The sequence below is a fragment of the Balaenoptera physalus genome (genome assembly GCF_965194825.1).
Source record: "Balaenoptera physalus genome assembly, chromosome: 8".
Lineage (NCBI taxonomy): Eukaryota > Metazoa > Chordata > Mammalia > Artiodactyla > Balaenopteridae > Balaenoptera > Balaenoptera physalus.
In genome coordinates, this window is record NC_138887.1 from 19,935,038 (window position 1) to 19,957,873 (window position 22,836).

The following is a 22,836-nucleotide window of genomic DNA, read 5'->3' on the forward strand; positions in this document are numbered from 1 at the left end:
AGCTCAATATTTTCCCTTTTTGGTTTAAAATAATTTAAGTTGGGTTCTGCCATTTACAACTGAAATGTGAGCAACAGACAAATATTCCTTGTATCTCCCTATAAATCTCTAGAGCTTTAGAGTAAACCTTGACATGATGGATAAATATGGACTAAAATGAAGTATAAATTCAAAATTGTGCCTGCATGACAATGTTAAGAAAGGGCATTAGCTGAAAATAATGACAAAAACTGTTTTACTCTTCTCCATGGGTAGAGGGAGGAGGAAGCAGACGCCATTTACATTGGTCCGTGGTTGTCAGTGTGTGGTCTAGGAAGCACCTGCATCAGAACCATCCTCATAAGCCCTGTGTACAATGTAAAGCATGTACTTAAATGTCAGATGCTTTTGTTGCTCTACTGCAGCACTGTTGAATTTTAAATAATTAAAAAGGCCATGCAATGCTAAGTGTTGATCAGATACACTTATTACAAATGTGATGCCAGTGACCAACTTCATAGGGATCTTGATCTAGAATCTTATTACTAATTGTATTACTATTAGGCTGTGCTTTTCAGAAGTAAACAAACGTTATTCTGTAGGTATCCAGAGCCATACTACATAGATGAAAAAATTGAGGCCCTGGGAGGTTAAGTAACTTATCAGGGTCACAATTAGTGCTGGTGTGTGAGAATAGGAGGAACGTGTTTGCAGAGACTAGGGTACTCACTTGGTTGACTGAAAAGGCTGCATTGTTACCCAGAGTGACCAAAGCTCTTTCGATAATGACAGGATCCTCAGTAGATTCAAGCAGGTAAAGGAGTTTCTGAAGTTGTTCAGCATTTAGGATATCATCATATGAGCCATTGGTTAAGTCTTCTGCATAAGAATAAAGTTATTTAAAGTTCATTTAAAATCAATATGAGACAAATTTTTTTTACGAACAATACTGAATGCATACTCTGATGCCAGGCACAGTTTTAAGCACTTCAAATGCCTTATCTCATTTAATCTTCAAGTGACCCTTGGAAGAGGATACTATTATAATTCTCAATTTACAGACAGAATACTGAGGCTTATAGACGTTAAGAAATTAGCCAATGGTTACTTTTCTCTTTTAGTAAGGCACTGCATGCCAACAGCATTTCTCTTTTAGTAAGGCACTGCATGCCAACAGCATTTTCTGTTTCTTCTTTCTAAAAATCAGGTACACCCATCCAGTGGAACACTTCCCTACAGACATAGATTCATTAAGAAATAGAATTTGCATTAGGGAGAACTGTTCTGATCACAGTTTTAAGAGTGCCTCAGGCTGGAGCAAAAGCTATGGGAGTGGCCCAATCATGCTGCTAGTGGGGCGCTTTTGTTTGGTTTATATGAGCAAGGCATGATGACCAAGATGCAAGAACAGCAGTCCAGCTGCGGGTGATGACAAAATCTGTCGTTCTGAGTAACACAGGTCAAGTAGTCAAATGCTGGATCTGCTCTGGAACATTTAAAATTTATAGCTCTAACCTTTAAAAAAAAATCCTCTTTATAGAAATCACCACAGGAAAAACAGAAACCATTTGTATAATGCTATAATTGTGTTATAAACATAGAACATGATTCTCTCCAAATTAAACTATGAGAATAGGTCAGACAGTGCAAGTGTCCACAGTACACTGCCCAGGGTGGGGCTGAGGCGGCAGTTTATAACAAGAGGTGCTGTATGATGTCACAGCTGTGCTTTTTGTTTTTAAAAATATCTCTCAAATTATTAAAAGTTGTTATCTTTGGATGCTGGGATTATGAATGACTTATTTTCTACCCCTGTGCTGAGTACTTCCTGATTTTTTTACAGTAAACATGTATCACTTTATTAAAATAATTGAGTATATTGCTTAAAGAGGAATCACAGACAAATATGAGGTAAACAGATAAGTTTAGATTATGGGAGCCAATAAGTGATATGATGTCCTGAAGAAGCCAAACAAGAAATCAATTATTAGGAAAATCTAAAAGCCAAAAAGCCAGCAGATTCTCACTCCCATGTCTTATAATCAGAACCTCTGTACCATGCTTTTATGCCTGAATCCACTACCTGCCTCATTAACACCTTATAAAAGACTTTCACCCAAAGAATACTTGAAAAGGTAAGTGAAAGAATGACAAAAACACAGATTTTTAGAATGGAAAGATTTTTGGGGGGTTCATCCAAACCTCTTATTTTACACACAAGGAAACTGAGACCAGGATCATTTAAGGATTTGCCTAATGTCACAAAGGAGTTAGTAGCCGAGACCAGAGAAATGAAAATACAAAGCTGCAGACAACCACTTAACTTCTTTTGGGTCTCGGTCTTCTCATATGTAAAATAAGATTGGTCAAACACTATAACTGGTTCCAAAAGTTCCTGTACAGCCCTGAAGTTGTATAATTTTATACATATACATATGACAGAAATAGGATAAATTTAACTCATTCATACTTCCAAAACATTTCAAAATCCTATAACTTCCTTATACATTTTCCCACAAAGCCATTAAAAAGTTTTATAGATACATAAATTATTTATAAATAGCCAAATAAAAATTTACAGGGAAAACTGTTAAATCTTAGACTTTTCACTTGAAGGAAGGAGGTGCAATGTGGTTAAAAGTAAAAGTAAGTTAAAAGTTAAAAGTAAGCCAAGGTTAAGTCTGGTTCAAATTCCAGCTAAGCTATTTACCAGCTGAGAGACTTAACCTCTCCAAGCCTCAGTTTCTTCATCTATTACATGGGAGTTAATAGTGCCTACCTTAAAGCATTTTTATGTCTTTGGATATATACCCAAGAGTGGAATTGCTGGATCATATGGTAGTCCCATTTTTAGTTTTATGAGGAATTTCCATACTGTTTTCCACAGTGGCTGCACCAATTTACATTCCCACCAACAGTGTATAATGATTCCCTTTCCTCCACATCCTCACCAACATTTGTTATTTGTGGTCTTTTTGATGATAGCATTCTGACAGGTGTGAGGTGATATCTCACTGTGGCTTTGATTGGCATTTCTCTGCTCATTAGCAATGTTGAGCATCTTTTCATGTCCCTGTTGCCCATCTACATGTCTTCTTAGGAAAAATAACTGTTCAGGTCTTCTGCCCATTTTCTAACCAGGTTCTTTTTCTGGTATTGAGATGTATAAGGTGTTTATATATTTTGGATATTAAGTAACCCCTTGTTGGTTGCATCATTTGCAAATATTTTCACCCATTCAGTAGGTTGTGTTTTTGTTTTGCAAATGGATTCCTTTGTTGTGCAAAAGCTTTTCAGTTTAATTAGGTCCTATTTATTTTTACTTTTGTTTCCTTTGCCTTAGGAGACAGGTCCAAAAAAAATATTGCTACAATTTATGTCAAAGAGTGTTCTGCCTATGTTTTCTTCCAGGAGTTTTATACTTTCCAGTCTTACATGTAGGTCTTTGTTCCATTTTGAGTTTATTTTTGCATATGGTATGAGAAAATGTTCTAATTTCATGCTTTTAAATAAAGCTGTCCAGTTTTCCAAGCACCACTGATTAAAAAGACTATCTTTTCCCCATTGTATATTCTTGCCTCCTTTGTTGCAGATTAATTGACCATAGGTTCTTGCTTTATTTCTGAACTACCTATTCTGTTCCATTGATCTATGTGTCTGTTTCTGTGCCAGTACCATACTGTTTTGATAAATGTAGCTTTGCAGTATAGTCTGAAGTCCAGAAGCCTGATTCCTCCAGCTCTATTCTTCTTTCTCAAGATTGTTTTGGCTATTCAGGGTGTTTTGTGTTTCCATAAATATTTTTAAATTATTTGTTCTAGTTTTTGAAAAAACGCCATTGGTATTTTGATAGGGATTGCATTGAATCTATAGATTGCCTTGGAGAATATAGTCATTTTAACAATATGAATTCTTCCAATCAATGCACAACATATATATCTTTCCATCTATTTGCATCATCTTCAGTTTCTTTTATCAGTGTCTTAAAGTTTTCTGGGTATAGGTCTTCTAACTCCTTAGGCAGATTTATACTTAGGTATTTTATGCTTTTTGATGTGATGGAAAATGGGATTGTTTCCTTAATTGTTTCCTTGATTGTTTCCTTTACAATAGTTCGTTGTTAGTGTATAGAAATGCAACAGATTTCTGTATAGTAGTTTTGCATCTTGCAACTTTTCCAAATTCATTGATGAGCTTTTTGGTGGTGTCTTTGAGATTTTCTATGTATAGTATCATGTCACTTACAAACAGTGACAGTTCTACTTCTTCCTTTCAAATTTGGATTCCTTTTATTTCTTTTTCTTGTCTGATATCTGTGGCTAGGACGTCCAATACTATGTTGAATAAAAGTGGCAAGAGTGGGCATCATTATCTTGCTCCTATCTTAGAGGAAAATGCTTTTTACCACTGAGTATCATGTTAGCTGTGGGCTTCTCATACATGGCCTTTATTATGTTGAGGTATGTTCCATCTATACCCACTTTGTTGAGGGTTTTGTTAAAAAAAAAAAAAGGATGCTGAATTTGTCAAAACATTTTTGCATCAGTTGAGATGATCATATGATTTTTATTCTACAATTCATTAATGGGGTGTATCACACTGATTCATTTGCTGATACTGAACCATTCTTGCATCCTTGGAATTAATCCCAGTTGATCATAGTGTATGATCTTTTCATTGTACTGTTAAATTCAGTTTGCTAATATTTTGTGAGGATTTTTGTATCTATGTTCAATGATATTGGCCTGCAATTTTCTTTTCTGTGTGATATCTTTGTTTTGTTTTGGCATCAGGATGCTGCTGGCCTCATAGAATGAGTTCAGAAGCATTCCTTCCTCTGCAACTTTTTGGAATAGTTTGAGAAGGATAGGTGTTAACACTTCTTTAAATGTTTGGTAGAATTCACCCGTGAAGACCTCTGGTCCTGGACTTGTGTTTGTTGGGAGTTTTAAAAACTATTTATTCAATTTCATTACTGGTAATTGGTCTGTTCATGTTTCCTATTTCTTACTGGTTCAGTCTTGCGAGATTGTACATTTCTAGGAATTTGTCCATTTCTTCTAGGTTTTCCATTTTATTGGCATATAGTTGTTCATAGTAGTCTTTTATGATCTATTTCTGTGGTGTTGGTCCTAACCTCTTTTTCATTTCTGATTTTATTGACTTGGGCCCTCTCTTTTTGTTTTTATGAGTCTGGCTAAAGGTTTATCAATTTTATCTTACCAAAGAACTAGCTCTCAGTTTCACTGATATTTTCTATTTTTTTTATGAGTCTATTTCATTTATTTCTGCTCTGATCTTTATAATTTCTTTCCTTCTACTAAGTTTGGGTTTTGTTTGGTCTTCTTTTTCTAGTTCCTTTAAGTGTAAGGTTAGGCTATTTTGAGAATTTTCTTGTTTCCTGAGGCTGGCCTGTATCGCATAAAATGCCCTCTTAAAACTGCTTTTCCTGCATCCCATTGATTCTGGATCTTTGTATTTCTGTTTTCATTTGTCTCCAGTATTTTTTACTTCTTTGATTTCTTCAGTGATCTACTGCTTGTTCAACAGCATATATTTTAGCCTCCAAGTATTTGTTTTTTGCAGTTTTTTTCCTTGTAGTTAATTTCTAGTCTCATACTATTGTGGTTGGAAATGATGGTTGATATAACTTCAATTTTCTTAAATTTACTGAGACTTTTTTTGTGGCCTAGCATGTGATCTACCCTGAAAAATGTTCCATGTGCACTTGAAAAGAATGTGTATTCTGCTGCTTTTGGATGGAATGTTTAATATATATCTAATAGTTCTATCTGGGATAATGTGTCATTTAAAGCCAGTGTTTCCTTATTCATTCTCTGTCTGTATGATCTGTCCACTGATGTAAGTGGTGTGTTAAAGTCCCAAACAATTATTGTGTTACTATGGATTTCTCCCTTTATGTCTCTTAATATCTGCTGTGTACTTACGTGCTCCTATGATGGGTGCATATATGTTTAAAATTGTTACATCTTCTTCTTGGATTGATTCTATTATAGATTTCTGGTTTGTAGTTACCATGACTCATATATAGCAATCTATATATATATAAACACACACACACACACACACACACACATATGTATATATGTGACTGTTTTAAGTTGCTGATCTCTTCATTTCAAACACATTTTAACAACCTTGCATTTTTACTCCCCCCCATGCCCATGACTACTGTTTTTGACATCATATTTTACATCTTTTTGTTTTGTGTATCTCTTTACTTATTGTGGATATAGACGATTTTACTACTTTTGTCTTTTACCCTTCCTACTAGCTTGGCATGTAGTTGATTTACTACCTTTACTGTATATTTACCTTTACCAATGACATTTTTCCTTTTGTAATTTTCACGTTTCTAGTCGTGCCTTTTTCCTTTTCAGTTAAAGTCATTTTAACAATTCTTGTAGAGGTGATGGGAGACAAGATGGCGGAGTAGAAGGACTTGAGCTCACCTTCTCTTAAAAAAACACCCAAAACAAAACTAACTGCCGAATAACCAAGTTTTTTGTTCAAGTCAACAAAAAAAGACTTGAACCTACCAAAAAAGATATTCTGCCCCCAAAAACAAAGAAGAAGCCACAACAAGACAGTAGGAGGGGCGCTTCTGTGATATAATCAAATCCCATACCTGCCAAGTGGGTGACCCACAAACTGAAAAATAATTATATCACAGAGGTTCTCCCACAGGAATTAGAGTTCTGAGTCCCACATGAGGCTCCCCAGCCTGAGGGTCTGGAATTGGGAGTAGGAGACTTCAGAGCATTTGGCTTTGAGGGTCAGTGAGGCTTGAGTGCGGGACTCTACAGGACTGGGGGAAACAGAGACTACACTCTTAGACGGTGCACACAAGGTTTCATGTGCACTGGGACCCAGTGTAAAGCAGTGAGTCCACAGAAGCCTGGGCCAGACCTACCTGCGGATCTTAGAGGGGCTCCTGGGGAGGTGGGGGTTGGCTGTGGCCCAATACAGGGGCAAGGTCACTGGTGGTGGAGGCCCCTAGGAAATACTCCTCAGTGTGAGCTCTCCTGGAGGTCACCATTTTGGCACCGAGACCTGGGCCCACCCAACAGCCTGCAGACTCCAGTGCTGGGATGCCTCAGGCCAAACAACCAACAGGGTGGGAACACAGCCCCACCCATCAGCAGACAGGCTGCCTTAAGTCGTCTTGAGCCCACAGCACTTCTAGACATGCCACTTGACATGGCACTGTCCACCAGAAGGACAAGACCCAGCTCCACTCACCAGTGGGCAGGCATGAGTCCCTCCCACGAGGAAGCCTGCACAAGCTCCCAGACCAACCTCATCCACCAGAGGGCAGACATCAGAAGCAAGAAGAACTACAATCCTGCAGTCTGCAGAATGGAGCCCACAAACCCAGAAAGTTAGAAAACAATGAGATGGCAGAGATATATGTTCCAGACGAAGGAACAAGATAAAATCCCAGAAGGACAACTAATTGAAGTGGAGATAGGCAATCTGCCTGAAAAAGAATTCAAAACGATGATAGTAAAGATGATCCAAGATCTCGGAAAAACAATGGAGGCACAGACTGAGAAGATATAAGAAATGTTAAAGATATAAGAAATGTTAAACAAAGAGTTAGAAGATTTAAAGAACAAACAGAGATGAACAATACAATAACTGAAATGAAAAATACACTAGAAGGAATCAGTAGCAGAATAAATGAGGCAAAAGAATGAATAAGTGAGCTGGAAGACAGACTGGTGGAAATCACTGCTGCGGAACAGGATAAAGAAAAAACAAAAGAAACGAGGACAGTCTAAGAGACTTCTGGAACAACATTAAAGGCACCAACATTCACGTTATAGGGGTCCCAGAAAGAGAAGAGATAAAGGGCCTGAGAAAATATATGAAGAGATAGTAACCGAAAATTTCCCTAACATGGGAAGGGAAACACTCAAGTCCAGGAAGCGCAAAGAGTCCCATACATGATAAACCCAAGGAGGAACAGGCTGAGACACATATTAATCAAGCTGACAAAAATTAAAGACAAAAGTTTTACTGAGCTCTGACCGCCACAGCAACAGTCAGCTCTACCCACCACCAGAGCCTCCCATCAAGCCTCTTAGATAGCCTCAACCAACAGAGGGCAGACAGCAGAAGCAAGAAAAACTACAATCCTGCAGCCTGTGGACCAAAAACCACAGTTACAGAAAGATAGACAAGATGAAAAGGCAGAGGGCTATGTACCAGATGAAGGAACAAGAAAAAACCCCAGAAAAACAACTAAATGAAGTGGAGATAGGCAACCTTCCAGAAAAAGAATTCAGAATAATGATAGTGAAGATGATCCAGGACCTCGGAATAAGAATGGAGGCAAAGATTGAGAAGATGCAAGAAATGATTAACAAAGACCTAGAAGAATTAAAGAACAAACAAACAGAGATGACCAATACAATAACTGAAATGAAAACTACACTAGAAGGAATCAATAGCAGAATAACTGAGGCAGAAGAACGGATAAGTGACCTGGAAGACAGAATGGTGGAATTCACTGCTGCAGAACAGACTAAAGAAAAAAGAATGGAAAGAAACGAAGACAGCCTAAGAGACCTCTGGGACAACATTAAACGCAACAACATTCGCATTATAGGGGTCCCAGAAGGTAAAGAGAGAGAGAAAGGACCAGAGAAAATATTTGAAGAGATTATAGTCGAAAACTTCCCTAACATGGGAAAGGAAATAGCCACCCAAGTCCAGGAAGCGCAGAGAGTCCCATACAGGAGAAACCCAAGGAGAAACACGCCGAGACACATAGTAATCAAAGTGGCAAAAATTAAAGACAAAGAAAAATTATTGAAAGCAGCAAGGGAAAAACGACAAATAACATACAAGGGAACTCCCATAAGGTTAACAGCTGATTTCTCAGCAGAAACTCTGCAAGCCAGAAGGGACTGGCATGATATACTTAAAGTGATGAAAGGGAAGAACCTACAACCAAGATTACTCTACCCGGCAAGGATCTCATTTAGATTTGATGGAGAAATCAAAAGCTTTACAGACAAGCAAAAGCTACGAGAATTCAGCACCACCAAACCAGCTCTACAACAAATGCTAAAGGAACTTTTCTAAGTGGGAAACACAAGAGAAGAAAAGGACCTACAAAAACAAACCCAAAACAATTAAGAAAAGGGTCATAGGAACATACATATCGATAATTACCTTAAACGTGAATGGATTAAATGCCCCAACCAAAAGACATAGACTGAAAAAAAAAAAAAAAAAAGACACAGACTGGCTGAATGGATACAAAAACAAGACCCATATATATGCTGTCTACAAGAGACCCACTTTAGAACTAGGGACACATACAGACTGAAAGTGAGGGGATGGAAAAAGATATTCCATGCAAATGGAAATCAAAAAAAAGCTGGAGTAGCTATACTCATATCAGATAAAATAGACTTTAAAATAAAGAATGTTACAAGAGACAAGGAAGGACACTACATAATGATCAAGAGATCAATCCAAGAAGAAGATATAACAATTATAAATATATATGCACCCAACATAGGAGCACCTCAATACATAAGGCAACTGCTAACAGCTATAAAAGAGGAAATTGACAGTAACACAATCATAGTGGGGGACTTTAACACCTCACTTACACCAAAGGACAGATCATCCAAAATGAAAATAAATAAGGAAACAGAAGCTTTAAATGACACAATAGACCAGATAGATTTAATTGATATATATAGGACATTCCATCCAAAAACAGCAGATTACACGTTCTTCTCAAGTGCGCACGGAACATTCTCCAGGATAGATCACATCTTGGGTCACAAATCAAGCCTCAGTAAATTTAAGAAAATTGAAATCATATCAAGCATCTTTTCTGACCACAATGCTATGAGGTTAGAAATGAATTACAGGGAAAAAAACGTAAAAAAGACAAACACATGGAGGCTAAACAATACGTTACTAAATAATCAAGAGATCACTGAAGAAATCAAAGAGGAAATAAAAAAATACCTAGAGACAAATGACAATGAAAACACGACGACCCAAAACCTATGGGATGCAGGGAAAGCGGTTCTAAGAGGGAAGTTTATAGCTATAGAAGCCTACCTAAAGAAACAAGAAAAATCTCAAGTAAACAATCTAACCTTACACCTAAAGAAACTAGAGAAAGAAGAACAAACAAAACCCAAAGTTAGCAGAAGGAAAGAAATCATAAAGATCAGAGCAGAAATAAATGAAATAGAAACAAAGAAAACAATAGCAAAGATCAATAAAACTAAACGTTGGTTCTTTGAGAAGATAAACAAAATTGATAAGCCATTAGCCAGACTCATCAAGAAAAAGAGGGAGAGGACTCAAATCAATCAAATCAGAAATGAAAAAGGAGAAGTTACAACAGACACCGCAGAAATACAAAGCATCCTAAGAGATTACTACAAGCAACTTTATGCCAATAAAATGGACAACCTGGAAGAAATGGACAAATTTTTAGAAAGGTATAACCTTCCAAGACTGAACCAGGAAGAAATAGAAAATATGAATGGACCAATCACAAGTAATGAAATTGAAACTGTGATTAAAAATCTTCCAACAAACAAAAGTCCAGGACCAGATGGCTTCACAGGTGAATTCTATCAAACATTTAGAGAAGAGCTAACACCTATCCTTCTCAAACTCTTCCAAAAAATTGCAGAGGAAGGAGCACTCCCAAACTCATTCTATGAGGCCACCATCACCCTGATACCAAAACCAGACAAAGACACTACAAAAAAAGAAAATTACAGACCAATATCACTGATGAATATAGATGCAAAAATCCTCAACAAAATACTGGCAAACAGAATCCAACAACACATTAAAAGGATCATACACCACGATCAACTGGGATTTATCCCAGGGATGCAAGGATTCTTCAATATATGCAAATCAATCAATGTGATACACCATATTAACAAATTGAAGAATAAAAACCATATGATCATCTCAATAGATGCAGAAAAAGCTTTTGACAAAACTCAACACCCATTTATGATAAAAACTCTCCAGAAAGTGGGCATAGAGGGAACCTACCTCAACATAATAAAGGCCATATACGACAAACCCACAGCAAACATCATTCTCAATGGTGAAAAACTGAAAGCATTTCCTCTAAGATCAGGAACGAGACAAGGATGTCCACTCTCACCACTATTATTCAACATAGTTCTGGAAGTCCTAGCCACGGCAATCAGAGAAGAAAAAGAAATAAAAGGAATCCAAATTGGAAAAGAAGAAGTAAAACTGTCACTCTTTGCAGATGACATGATACTATTCACAAAGAATCCTAAAATTGCCACCAGAAAACTACTAGAGCTTATCAATGAATTTGTAAAGTTGCAGGATACAAAATTAATGCACAGAAATCTCTTGCATTCCTATACACTAATGATGAAAAATCTGAAAGAGAAATTAAGGAAACACTCCCATTTACCATTCCAACAAAAAGAATAAAATACCTAGGAATAAACCTACCTAGGTAGACAAAAGACCGGTATGCAGAAAACTATAAGACACTGATGAGAGAAATTAAACATGATACCAACAGATGGAGAGATATACCACGTTCTTGGATTGGAAGAATCAACATTGTGAAAATGAGTATACTACCCAAAGCAATCTACAGATTCAATGCAATCCCTATCAAATTACCAATGGCATTTTTTACGGAGCTAGAACAAATCATCTTAAAATTTGTATGGAGACACAAAAGACCCCGAATAGCCAAAGCAGTCTTGAGGCAAAAAAATGGAGCTGGAGGAATCAGACTCCCTGACTTCAGACTATACTACAAAGCTACAGTAATCAAGACAATATGGTACTGGCACAAAAACAGAAACATAGATCAATGGAACAAGATAGAAAGCCCAGAGATTAACCCACGCACCTATGGTCAACTAATCTATGACAAAGGAGGCAAAGATATACAATGGAGAAAAGACAGTCTCTTCAATAAGTGGTGCTGGGAAAACTGGACAGCTACATGTAAAAGAATGAAATTAGAATACTCCCTAACACCATACACAAAAATAAACTCAAAATGGATTAGAGACCTAAATATAAGACTGGTCACTATAAACTCTTAGAGGAAAACATAGGAAGAACACTCTTTGACATAAATCACAGCAAGATCTTTTTTGAGCCACCTCCTAGGGTAATGGAAATAAAAACAAAAATAAACAAATGGGACCTAATGAAACTTCAAAGCTTTTGCACAGCAAAGGAAACCATAAACAAGACGAAAAGACAACCCTCAGAATGGGAGAAAATATTTGCAAACGAATCAACGGACCAAGGATTAATCTCCAAAATATATAAACAGCTCATTCAGCTCAATATTAAAGAAACAAACACCCCAATCCAAAAATGGGCAGAAGACCTAAATAGACATTTCTCCAAAGAAGACATACAGACGGCCACGAAGCACATGAAAAGATGCTCAACATCACTAATTATTAGAGAAATGCAAATCAAAACTACAATGAGGTATCACCTCACTCCTGTTAGAATGGGCATCATCAGAAAATCTACAAACAACAAATGCTGGAGAGGGTGTGGAGAAAAGGGAACCCTCTTGCACTGTTGGTGGGAATGTAAATTGATACAGCCACTATGGAGAACAATATGGAGGTTCCTTAAAAAACTAAAAATAGAATTACCATATGACCCAGCAATCCCACTACTGGGCATATACCCAGAGAAAACCGTAATTCAAAAAGACACATGCTCCCGAATGTTCATTGCAGCACTATTTACAATAGCCAGGTCATGGAAGCAACCTACATGCCCATCGACAGATGAATGGATAAAGAAGATGTGGTACATATATACAATGGAATATTACTCAGCCATAAAAAGGAACGAAATTGAGTCATTTGTTGAGAAGTGGATGGATCTAGAGACTGTCATACAGAGTGAAGTAAGTCAGAAAGAGAAAAACAAATATCGTATATTAATGCATGTATGTGGAACCTAGAAAAATGGTACAGATGAGCCGGTTTGCAGGGCAGAAGTTGAGACACAGATGTAGAGAATGGACATATGGACACCAAGGGGGGAAAACTGCGGTGGGGTGGGGATGGTGGTGTGCTGAATTGGGCGATTGGGATTGACATGTATACACTGATGTGTATAAAATTGATGCCTAATAAGAACCTGCAGTATAAAAAAACCAAACAAACAAAACAACTAATACTAAACTTTCATTGGGTTATTTGTATGGAAATATGTTAATATAAATGTTTCAGACATTTAAAAAAAAAATTAAAGACAAAGAGAAAACATGAAGAGCAGTAAGAGAAAAACAATAAATAACATACAAGGGAATCCCCATAACGTTATCAGCTGATTTTTCAGCAGAAACTCTGCAGGCCAGAAGGGAGTGGCAGGACATATTTAAAGTGATGAAAGGAAAAACCTACAACCAAGAATACTCTACCCAGCAAGGCTCTCGTTCGGATTTGACAGAGAAATCAAAAAGCTTTACAGACAAGCAAAAGTTAAGGGAATTCAGCATCACCAAACCAGCTTTACAACAAATGCTAAAGGAACTTCTCTAGGCAAAAAAGAAAAGCCCAAAACTAAAAACAAGAAAATTATGAATGGGTAAAGCTCACTGGTAAAGGCAAACATACAGTAAAGTTAGGAAATCATCCACACACAAATATAATATCAAAACCATCAATTGTGAGGAGAGTAGAAATGCAGGATACTGGAAATGTATTTGAGATTAAGAGACCAGCAACTCAAAGCTATCAAAACTATCTTGTTTATATATATAGATATACTGTTATATCAAAACCTCATGGATGGTAACTGCAAACCAAAAATCCACAACAGAAACTCACATGCTTCCTGATTTCAAACTATATTATAGTAATCAAAACAGTATGGTATCGGCACAAAAACAGACACATAGATGTGTGGAATAGAACAGAGAGCCCAGAAATAAACCCACACATATATGATCAATTAATTTATGACAAAGGAACCAGGACTATACAATGGGGAAAGAAGAGTCTAATCAATAAATGGTGTTGGAAAAACTGGACAGCTACATGCCAAAGGATCAAACCAGTTCATCTGTACCATTTTTCTACAGATGAACCAGTCTGCAAGGCAGAAATAAAGACACAGATGTAGAGAACAAACGTATGGACACCAAGGGGGGAAAGCAGTGGGTGGTGGTGGTGGTGGTGGTAGTGGGATGAATTGGGAGATTAGGATTGACATATATACACTAATATGTATAAAATAGATAACTAATAAGAACCTGCTGTATAAAAAATAAAATAAAATTCACACACAAAAATGAATGAAACTGAACCACTATCTCACACAATACACAAAAATCAACTCATAAAGAATTAAAGTCTTAAATATAAGACCTGAAACCTAGGAGCTTCCCTGGTGGCTCAGTGGTTAAGAATCTGACTGCCAATGCAGGGGACACGGGTTCGAGCCCTGGTCCGGGAAGATCCCACATGCTGCGGAGCAACTAAGCCCATGTGCCACAACTAGTGAGCCTGTGCTCTAGAGCCCACAAGCCACAACTACTGAAGCCCCTGCGCCTAGAGCCCATGCTCCACAATGAGAAGCCACCGCAGTGAGAAGCCCACGCACGACAACAAAGAGTAGCCCCCACTTGCCACAACTAGAGAAAAGCCCACGTGCAGCAACGAAGACCCAAAAGCAGCCAATAAATAAATAAATAATAAATTCTTAAAAAAAAAAAAAAAAAGACCTGAAACCTAAAACTCCTAAAAAAAAATAGATGGTAAGCTCCTTGACATGGGTCTTGACATGATTTTTTGGATTTGACCAAAAGCAAAAGCAACAGAAGCAAAATAAACAAGTGGAGCTACATCAAAAAATCTTCTGTACAGCAAAGGAAGCCATCAACAAAATAAAAAGGCAACCCATGAAATGGGAGAAAATATTTGAAAATCATATATCTGATAAATGGTTACTATCTAAAATATATTTAAAAACTCAAGCAACTCAATAGGAAAAAAAAAAAGAAACAATCTAATTATAAAATGGGCAGAGGCTCTGAATGGACCTTTCCCCAAAGACATTCAAATGGCCAACAAGTACATGAAAAGGGGCTCAACATCACTAATCTTCAGGGAAATGCAAACCAAAACCACAATTAGCTATCACCTCACACCTGTTAGAATGTCTATCCTCAAAGACAATAGATAACAAGTGTTGGTTAGGATGTAGAGGAAAGGGAACCCTTGTGCACTGTTGGTGGGGATGTAAATTTCCAACCACTATGGAAAATATGGAGGTTCCTCAAAAAATTAAAAACAGAACTACCGAGGATTAACCAAGATGGCGGAGTAGAAGGACGTGCTCTCACTCCCTCTTGCGAGAGCACCAGAATCAAAACTGGCTGCTGGACAATCATTGACAGGAAGAACCTGGACTTCACCAAGGAGGATACCCCACGTCCAAGGACAGAGGAGAAGCCACAGTGAGACGGTAGGAGGGGCGCAATCAGAGTAAAATCAAATCCCATAACTGCTGGGTGGGTGACTCACAGACTGGCGAACACTTATACCACAGAAGTCCACCCACTGGAGTGAAGGTTCTGAGCCCCACGTCAGGCTTCCCAACCTGGGGGTCTGGCTACGGGAGAAGGAATTCCTAGAGAATCAGACTTTGAAGCCTAGTGGGAATTGATTGCAGGACTTTGACAGGACTGGGGGAAACAGAGACCCCACTCTTGGAGGGCACACACAAAGTAATGTGTGCATCGGGACCCAGGGGAAGGAGCAGTGACCCTGGGGGAGACTGAACCAGACCTACCTGCTGGTGTTGGGGGGTCTCCTGCAGAGGCGAGTGGTGGCTCTCTTTCACCGTGGGGATAAGGACACTGGCAGCTGAGGTTCTGGGAAGCTCTCCTTGCCGTGAGCCCTCCCAGAGTCTGCCATTAACCCCACCAAAGAGCACGGGTAGGCTCCAGTGTTGGGTTTCCTCAGGCAAAACAACCAACAGGGAGGGAACCCAGCCCCACCCATCAACAGTCAAGTGGATTAAGGTTTTACTGAGCTCTGACCGCCACAGCAACAGGGAGGGAACCCAGCCCCACCCATCAACAGTCAAGTGGATTAAGGTTTTACTGAGCTCAGACCCCCACAGCAACAGTCAGCTCTACCCACCACCAGAGCCTACCATCAAGCCTCTTAGATAGCCTCAACCACCAGAGGGCAGAGAGCAGAAGCAAGAAAAACTACAATCCTGCAGCCTGTGGACCAAAAACCACAGTTACAGAAAGATAGACAAGATGAAAAGGCAGAGGGCTATATACCAGATGAAGGAACAAGAAAAAACCCCAGAAAAACAACTAAATGAAGTGGAGATAGGCAACCTTCCAGAGAAAGAATTCAGAATAATGATAGTGAAGATGATCCAGGACCTCGGAATAAGAATGGAGGCAAAGATTGAGAAGATGCAAGAAATGATTAACAAAGACCTAGAAGAATTAAAGAACAAACAAACAGAGATGACCAATACAATAACTGAAATGAAAACTACACTAGAAGGAATCAATAGCACAATAACTGAGGCAGAAGAACGGATAAGTGACCTGGAAGACAGAATGGTGGAATTCACTTCTGCGGAACAGACTAAAGAAAAAAGAATGAAAAGAAACGAAGACAGCCTAAGAGACCTCTGGGACAACATTAAACGCAACAACATTTGCATTATAGGGGTCCCAGAAGGAGAAGAGAGAGAGAAAGGACCAGAGAAAATATTTGAAGAGATTATAGTCGAAAACTTCCCTAACATGGGAAAGGAGATAGCCACCCAAGTCCAGGAAGCGCAGAGAGTCTCATACAGAATAAACCCAAGGAGAAACACGCCGAGACACATAGTAATCAAAGTGGCAAAAATTAAAGACAAAGAAAAATTATTGAAAGCAGCAAGGGAAAAACGACAAATAACATACAAGGGAACTCCCATAAGGTTAACAGCTGATTTCTCAGCAGAAACTCTGCAAGCCAGAAGGGACTGGCATGATATACTTAAAGTGATGAAAGGGAAGAACCTACAACCAAGATTACTCTACCCGGCAAGGATCTCATTTAGATTTGATGGAGAAATCAAAAGCTTTACAGACAAGCAAAAGCTACGAGAATTCAGCACCACCAAACCAGCTCTACAACAAATGCTAAAGGAACTTTTCTAAGTGGGAAACACAAGAGAAGAAAAGGACCTACAAAAACAAACCCAAAACAATTAAGAAAAGGGTCATAGGAACATACATATCGATAATTACCTTAAACGTGAATGGATTAAATGCCCCAACCAAAAGACATAGACTGAAAAAAAAAAAAAAAAAAGACACAGACTGGCTGAATGGATACAAAAACAAGACCCATATATATGCTGTCTACAAGAGACCCACTTTAGAACTAGGGACACATACAGACTGAAAGTGAGGGGATGGAAAAAGATATTCCATGCAAATGGAAATCAAAAGAAAGCTGGAGTAGCTATACTCATATCAGATAAAATAGACTTTAAAATAAAGAATGTTACAAGAGACAAGGAAGGACACTACATAATGATCCAGGGATCAATCCAAGAAGAAGATATAACAATTATAAATATATATGCACCCAACATAGGAGCACCTCAATACATAAGGCAACTGCTAACAGCTATAAAAGAGGAAATCGACAGTAACACAATAATAGTGGGGGACTTTAACACTTCACTTACACCAATGGACAGATCATCCAAAATGAAAATAAATAAGGAAACACAAGCTTTAAATGACACAATAGACCAGATAGATTTAATTGATATATATAGGACATTCCATCCAAAAACAGCAGATTACACGTTCTTCTCAAGTGCGCACGGAACATTCTCCAGGATAGATCACATTTTGGGTCACAAATCAAGCCTCAGTAAATTTAAGAAAATTGAAATCATACCAAGCATCTTTTCTGACCACAACGCTATGAGATTAGAAATGAATTACAGGGAAAAAAACGTAAAAAAGACAAACACATGGAGACTAAACAATACATTACTAAATAACCAAAAGATCACTGAAGAAATCAAAGAGGAAATAAAAAAATACCTAGAGACAAATGACAATGAAAACACGACGACCCAAAACCTATGGGATGCAGCAAAAGCGGTTCTAAGAGGGAAGTTTATAGCTATACAAGCCTACCTAAAGAAACAAGAAAAATCTCAAGTAAACAATCTAACCTTACACCTAAAGAAACTAGAGAAAGAAGAACAAACAAAACCCAAAGTTAGCAGAAGGAAAGAAATCATAAAGATCAGAGCAGAAATAAATGAAATAGAAACAAAGAAAACAATAGCAAAGATCAATAAAACTAAAAGTTGGTTCTTTGAGAAGATAAACAAAATTGATAAGCCATTAGCCAGACTCATCAAGAAAAAGAGGGAGAGGACTCAAATCAATAAAATCAGAAATGAAAAAGGAGAAGTTACAACAGACACCACAGAAATACAAAGCATCCTAAGAGACTACTACAAGCAACTTTATGCCAATAAAATGGACAACCTGGAAGAAATGGACAAATTCTTAGAAAGGTATAACCTTCCAAGACTGAACCAGGAAGAAACAGAAAATAGGAACAGACCAATCACAAGTAATGAAATTGAAACTGTGATTAAAAATCTTCCAACAAACAAAAGTCCAGGACCAGATGGCTTCACAGGTGAATTCTATCAAACATTTAGAGAAGAGCTAACACCCATCCTTCTCAAACTCTTCCAAAAAATTGCAGAGGAAGGAACACTCCCAAACTCATTCTATGAGGCCACCATCACCCTGATACCAAAACCAGACAAAGACACTACAAAAAAAGAAAATTACAGACCAATATCACTGATGAATATAGATGCAAAAATCCTCAACAAAATACTAGCAAACAGAATCCAACAACACATTAAAAGGATCATACACCACGATCAAGTGGGATTTATCCCAGGGATGCAAGGATTCTTCAATATACGCAAATCAATCAATGTGATACACCATATTAACAAACTGAAGAATAAAAACCATATGATTATCTCAATAGATGCAGAAAAAGCTTTTGACAAAATTCAACACCCATTTATGATAAAAACTCTCCAGAAAGTGGGCATAGAGGGAACCTACCTCAACATAATAAAGGCCATATATGACAAACCCACAGCAAACATCATTCTCAATGGTGAAAAACTGAAAGCATTTCCTCTAAGATCAGGAACGAGACAAGGTTGCCCACTCTCACCACTATTATTCAACATAGTTCTGGAAGTCCTAGCCACGGCAATCAGAGAAGAAAAAGAAATAAAAGGAATACAAATTGGAAAAGAGGAAGTAAAACTGTCACTGTTTGCGGATGACATGATACTATACATAGAGAATCCTAAAACTCCCACCAGAAAACTGCTAGAGCTAATTAATGAATATGGTAAAGTTGCAGGATACAAAATTAATGCACAGAAATCTCTTGCATTCCTATACACTAATGATGAAAAATCTGAAAGAGAAATTATGGAAACACTCCCATTTACCATTGCAACAAAAAGAATAAAATACCTAGGAATAAACCTACCTAGGGAGACAAAAGACCTGTATGCAGAAAACTATAAGACACTGATGAAAGAAATTAAAGATGATACCAACAGATGGAGAGATATACCACGTTCTTGGATTGGAAGAATCAACATTGTGAAAATGAGTATACTACCCAAAGCAATCTACAGATTCAATGCAATCCCTATCAAATTACCAATGGCATTTTTTACGGAGCTAGAACAAATCATCTTAAAATTTGTATGGAGACACAAAAGACCCCGAATAGCCAAAGCAGTCTTGAGGCAAAAAAATGGAGCTGGAGGAATCAGACTCCCTGACTTCAGACTATACTACAAAGCTACAGTAATCAAGACAATATGGTACTGGCACAAAAACAGAAACATAGATCAATGGAACAAGATAGAAAGCCCAGAGATTAACCCACGTACCTATGGTCAACTAATCTATGACAAAGGAGGCAAAGATATACAATGGAGAAAAGACAGTCTCTTCAATAAGTGGTGCTGGGAAAACTGGACAGCTACATGTAAAAGAATGAAATTAGAATACTCCCTAACACCATACACAAAAATAAACTCAAAATGGATTAGAGACCTAAATATAAGGCTGGACACTATAAAACTCTTAGAGGAAAACATAGGAAGAACACTCTTTGACATAAATCACAGCAAGATCTTTTTTGATCCACCTCCTAGAGTAATGGAAATAAAAACAAAAATAAACAAGTGGGACCTAATGAAACTTCAAAGCTTTTGCACAGCAAAGGAAACCATAAACAAGACGAAAAGACAACCTTCAGAATGGGAGAAAATATTGGCAAATGAATCAACGGACAAAGGATTAATCTCCAAAATATATAAACAGCTCATTCAGCTCAATATCAAAGAAACAAACACCGCAATCCAAAAATGGGCAGAAGACCTAAATAGACATTTCTCCAAAGAAGACATACAGATGGCCACGAAGCACATGAAAAGCTGCTCAACATCACTAATTATTAGAGAAATGCAAATCAAAACTACAATGAGGTATCACCTCACTCCTGTTAGAATGGGCATCATCAGAAAATCTACAAACAACAAATGCTGGAGAGGGTGTGGAGAAAAGGGAACCCTCTTGCACTGTTGGTGGGAATGTAAATTGATACAGCCACTATGGAGAACAATATGGAGGTTCCTTAAAAAACTAAAAATAGAATTACCATATGACCCAGCAATCCCACTACTGGGCATATACCCAGAGAAAACCGTAATTCAAAAAGACACATGCACCCGAATGTTCATTGCAGCACTATTTACAATAGGCAGGTCATGGAAGCAACCTAAATGCCCATCAACAGACGAATGGATAAAGAAGATGTGGTACATATATACAATGGAATATTACTCAGCCATAAAAAGGAACGAAATTGAGTCATTTGTTGAGACGTGGATGGATCTAGAGACTGTCATACAGAGTGAAGTAAGTCAGAAAGAGAAAAACAAATATCATATATTAATGCATGTATGTGGAACCTAGAAAAATGGTACAGATGAGCCAGTTTGCAGGGCAGAAGTTGAGACACAGATGTAGAGAATGGACATATGGACACCAAGGGGGGAAAACTGCGGTGAGGTGGGGATGGTGGTGTGCTGAATTGGGCGATTGGGATTGACATGTATACACTGATATGTATAAAATTGATGCCTAATAAGAACCTGCAGTATAAAAAAGCAAACAAAACAACTAATACTAAACTTTCATTGGGTTATTTGTATGGAAATATGTTAATATAAATGTTTCAGACATTACATGAAATTCCTAAAAATCTTATATTTGTATTTGTATGGAAATATGTATGGAAATATGTTAATATAAATGTTTCAGACATTACATGAAATTTCTAAAAATCTTATGTGTTCTGGTATAATGTTATAAGTAATAATCCTAGTTATTACTTTAAAATGTATATCTCAGAAATAACTAATTTTCTTGTCAACTGCATTATTATGAACTTTCATCAAATCTTTTACCGTGGTCAGTTTTAAGTCTTTCGTCATTTACAGACAGTTCTGGGTGTACTCTGATGATTTTGCAAATATGTTCCTATAAAAGGGTTTCATCTTCAAGAAATTCATGGAAAAGACTCTGACAAGTACAGGTTTCTGGTAACTGACTGTACTGCTGAACTGAATGAATAAGCATTTTCAGAACTCTGATGAAAAACTGATGAACTCATAAAAGTGCTAACAAAAGATCAAGATGAAAAAAAACAATTAATTACATGGGACTGAGTGAACTGATGAGGATGAGTATAATTTTTGTGACTTTCTGTCTGAATTAAAAAAAAAAAAAAAAAAAAAAATCCCACAAGGACTCAGAGGCAAAGAATATACAAATCAATTTTCACTGCAAAGTAAAGGAGCTGTTACAGTGGAGGATTACTGGACTGAATGTCAATATTATGACATAGTATGAGTGTGTTTCATGTTTCGTAATTGCAATCATTGTTGCTTTTGTTGTGGTCATCCATGTACAATGCTTGGTGTCAGTCTATTTATCTCTTGTAAAAATAAAATACAGTGTGTGTGTGTGAAAAAAAAAAAAAAAAAAACAGAACTACCAGGAACTTCCCGGCTGTCTAGTGATTAAGACTTCGCCTTCCAATGCAGGGGGTGCAGGTTCAATCCCTGGTCAGGGAGCTAAGATCCCACAGGCCTTGTGGCCAAAAAACCAAAACATAAAACAGAAGCAATATTGTAACAAATTCAATAAAGACTTTAAAAATGATCCACATCAAAAAAAACTTAAAAAAAAATTCTAAAAAAATAGAACTACCACATGATCTAGCAATTCCACTTCGTGATTCCATGAAATCACCACCTTGAAAGGATATTTGCACCGCCATGTTCACTGCAGCATTATTTACAATAGCCAAGACATGGAAACAACCTAAGTGTCAATCGACGGATGAATGTATAAATAAAACGTCATACACACACACACACACACACACTCACACTCACACATACATACAATGGAATGTTATTCAGCCATAAAAAAGAAGGAAATCCTGCCATTTGTGACAACATGGATGGATCCTGAGGGCATGATGTCCAGAGAAATAAGTCAGACAATGAAAGACAAATACACAATGATCTCACTTTTATGTGGAATCTAAAAAACTCAACTCATAGAAACAGAGAGTGTCATGGTGGTTGCCAGGGGCTGGGGGCTGAAGGAAATGGGAA

The 22,836-nt window shown here is 37.5% G+C and overlaps 1 protein-coding gene across 4 annotated transcripts in view; it reads right to left on the bottom strand.

The window, feature by feature from the left end:
- The window catches only part of ARMC10 (armadillo repeat containing 10), a 55,178-nt gene that overhangs the window by 29,959 nt on the left and 2,383 nt on the right, over positions 1-22,836 (bottom strand). For all 4 annotated transcript variants that reach the window (XM_082473625.1, XM_082473627.1, XM_082473628.1 and 1 more), the window contains exon 2: positions 710-858. In XM_082473625.1, the coding sequence (XP_082329751.1) occupies positions 710-858 (149 nt within the window). The remainder of the gene's footprint in view (positions 1-709; positions 859-22,836) is intronic.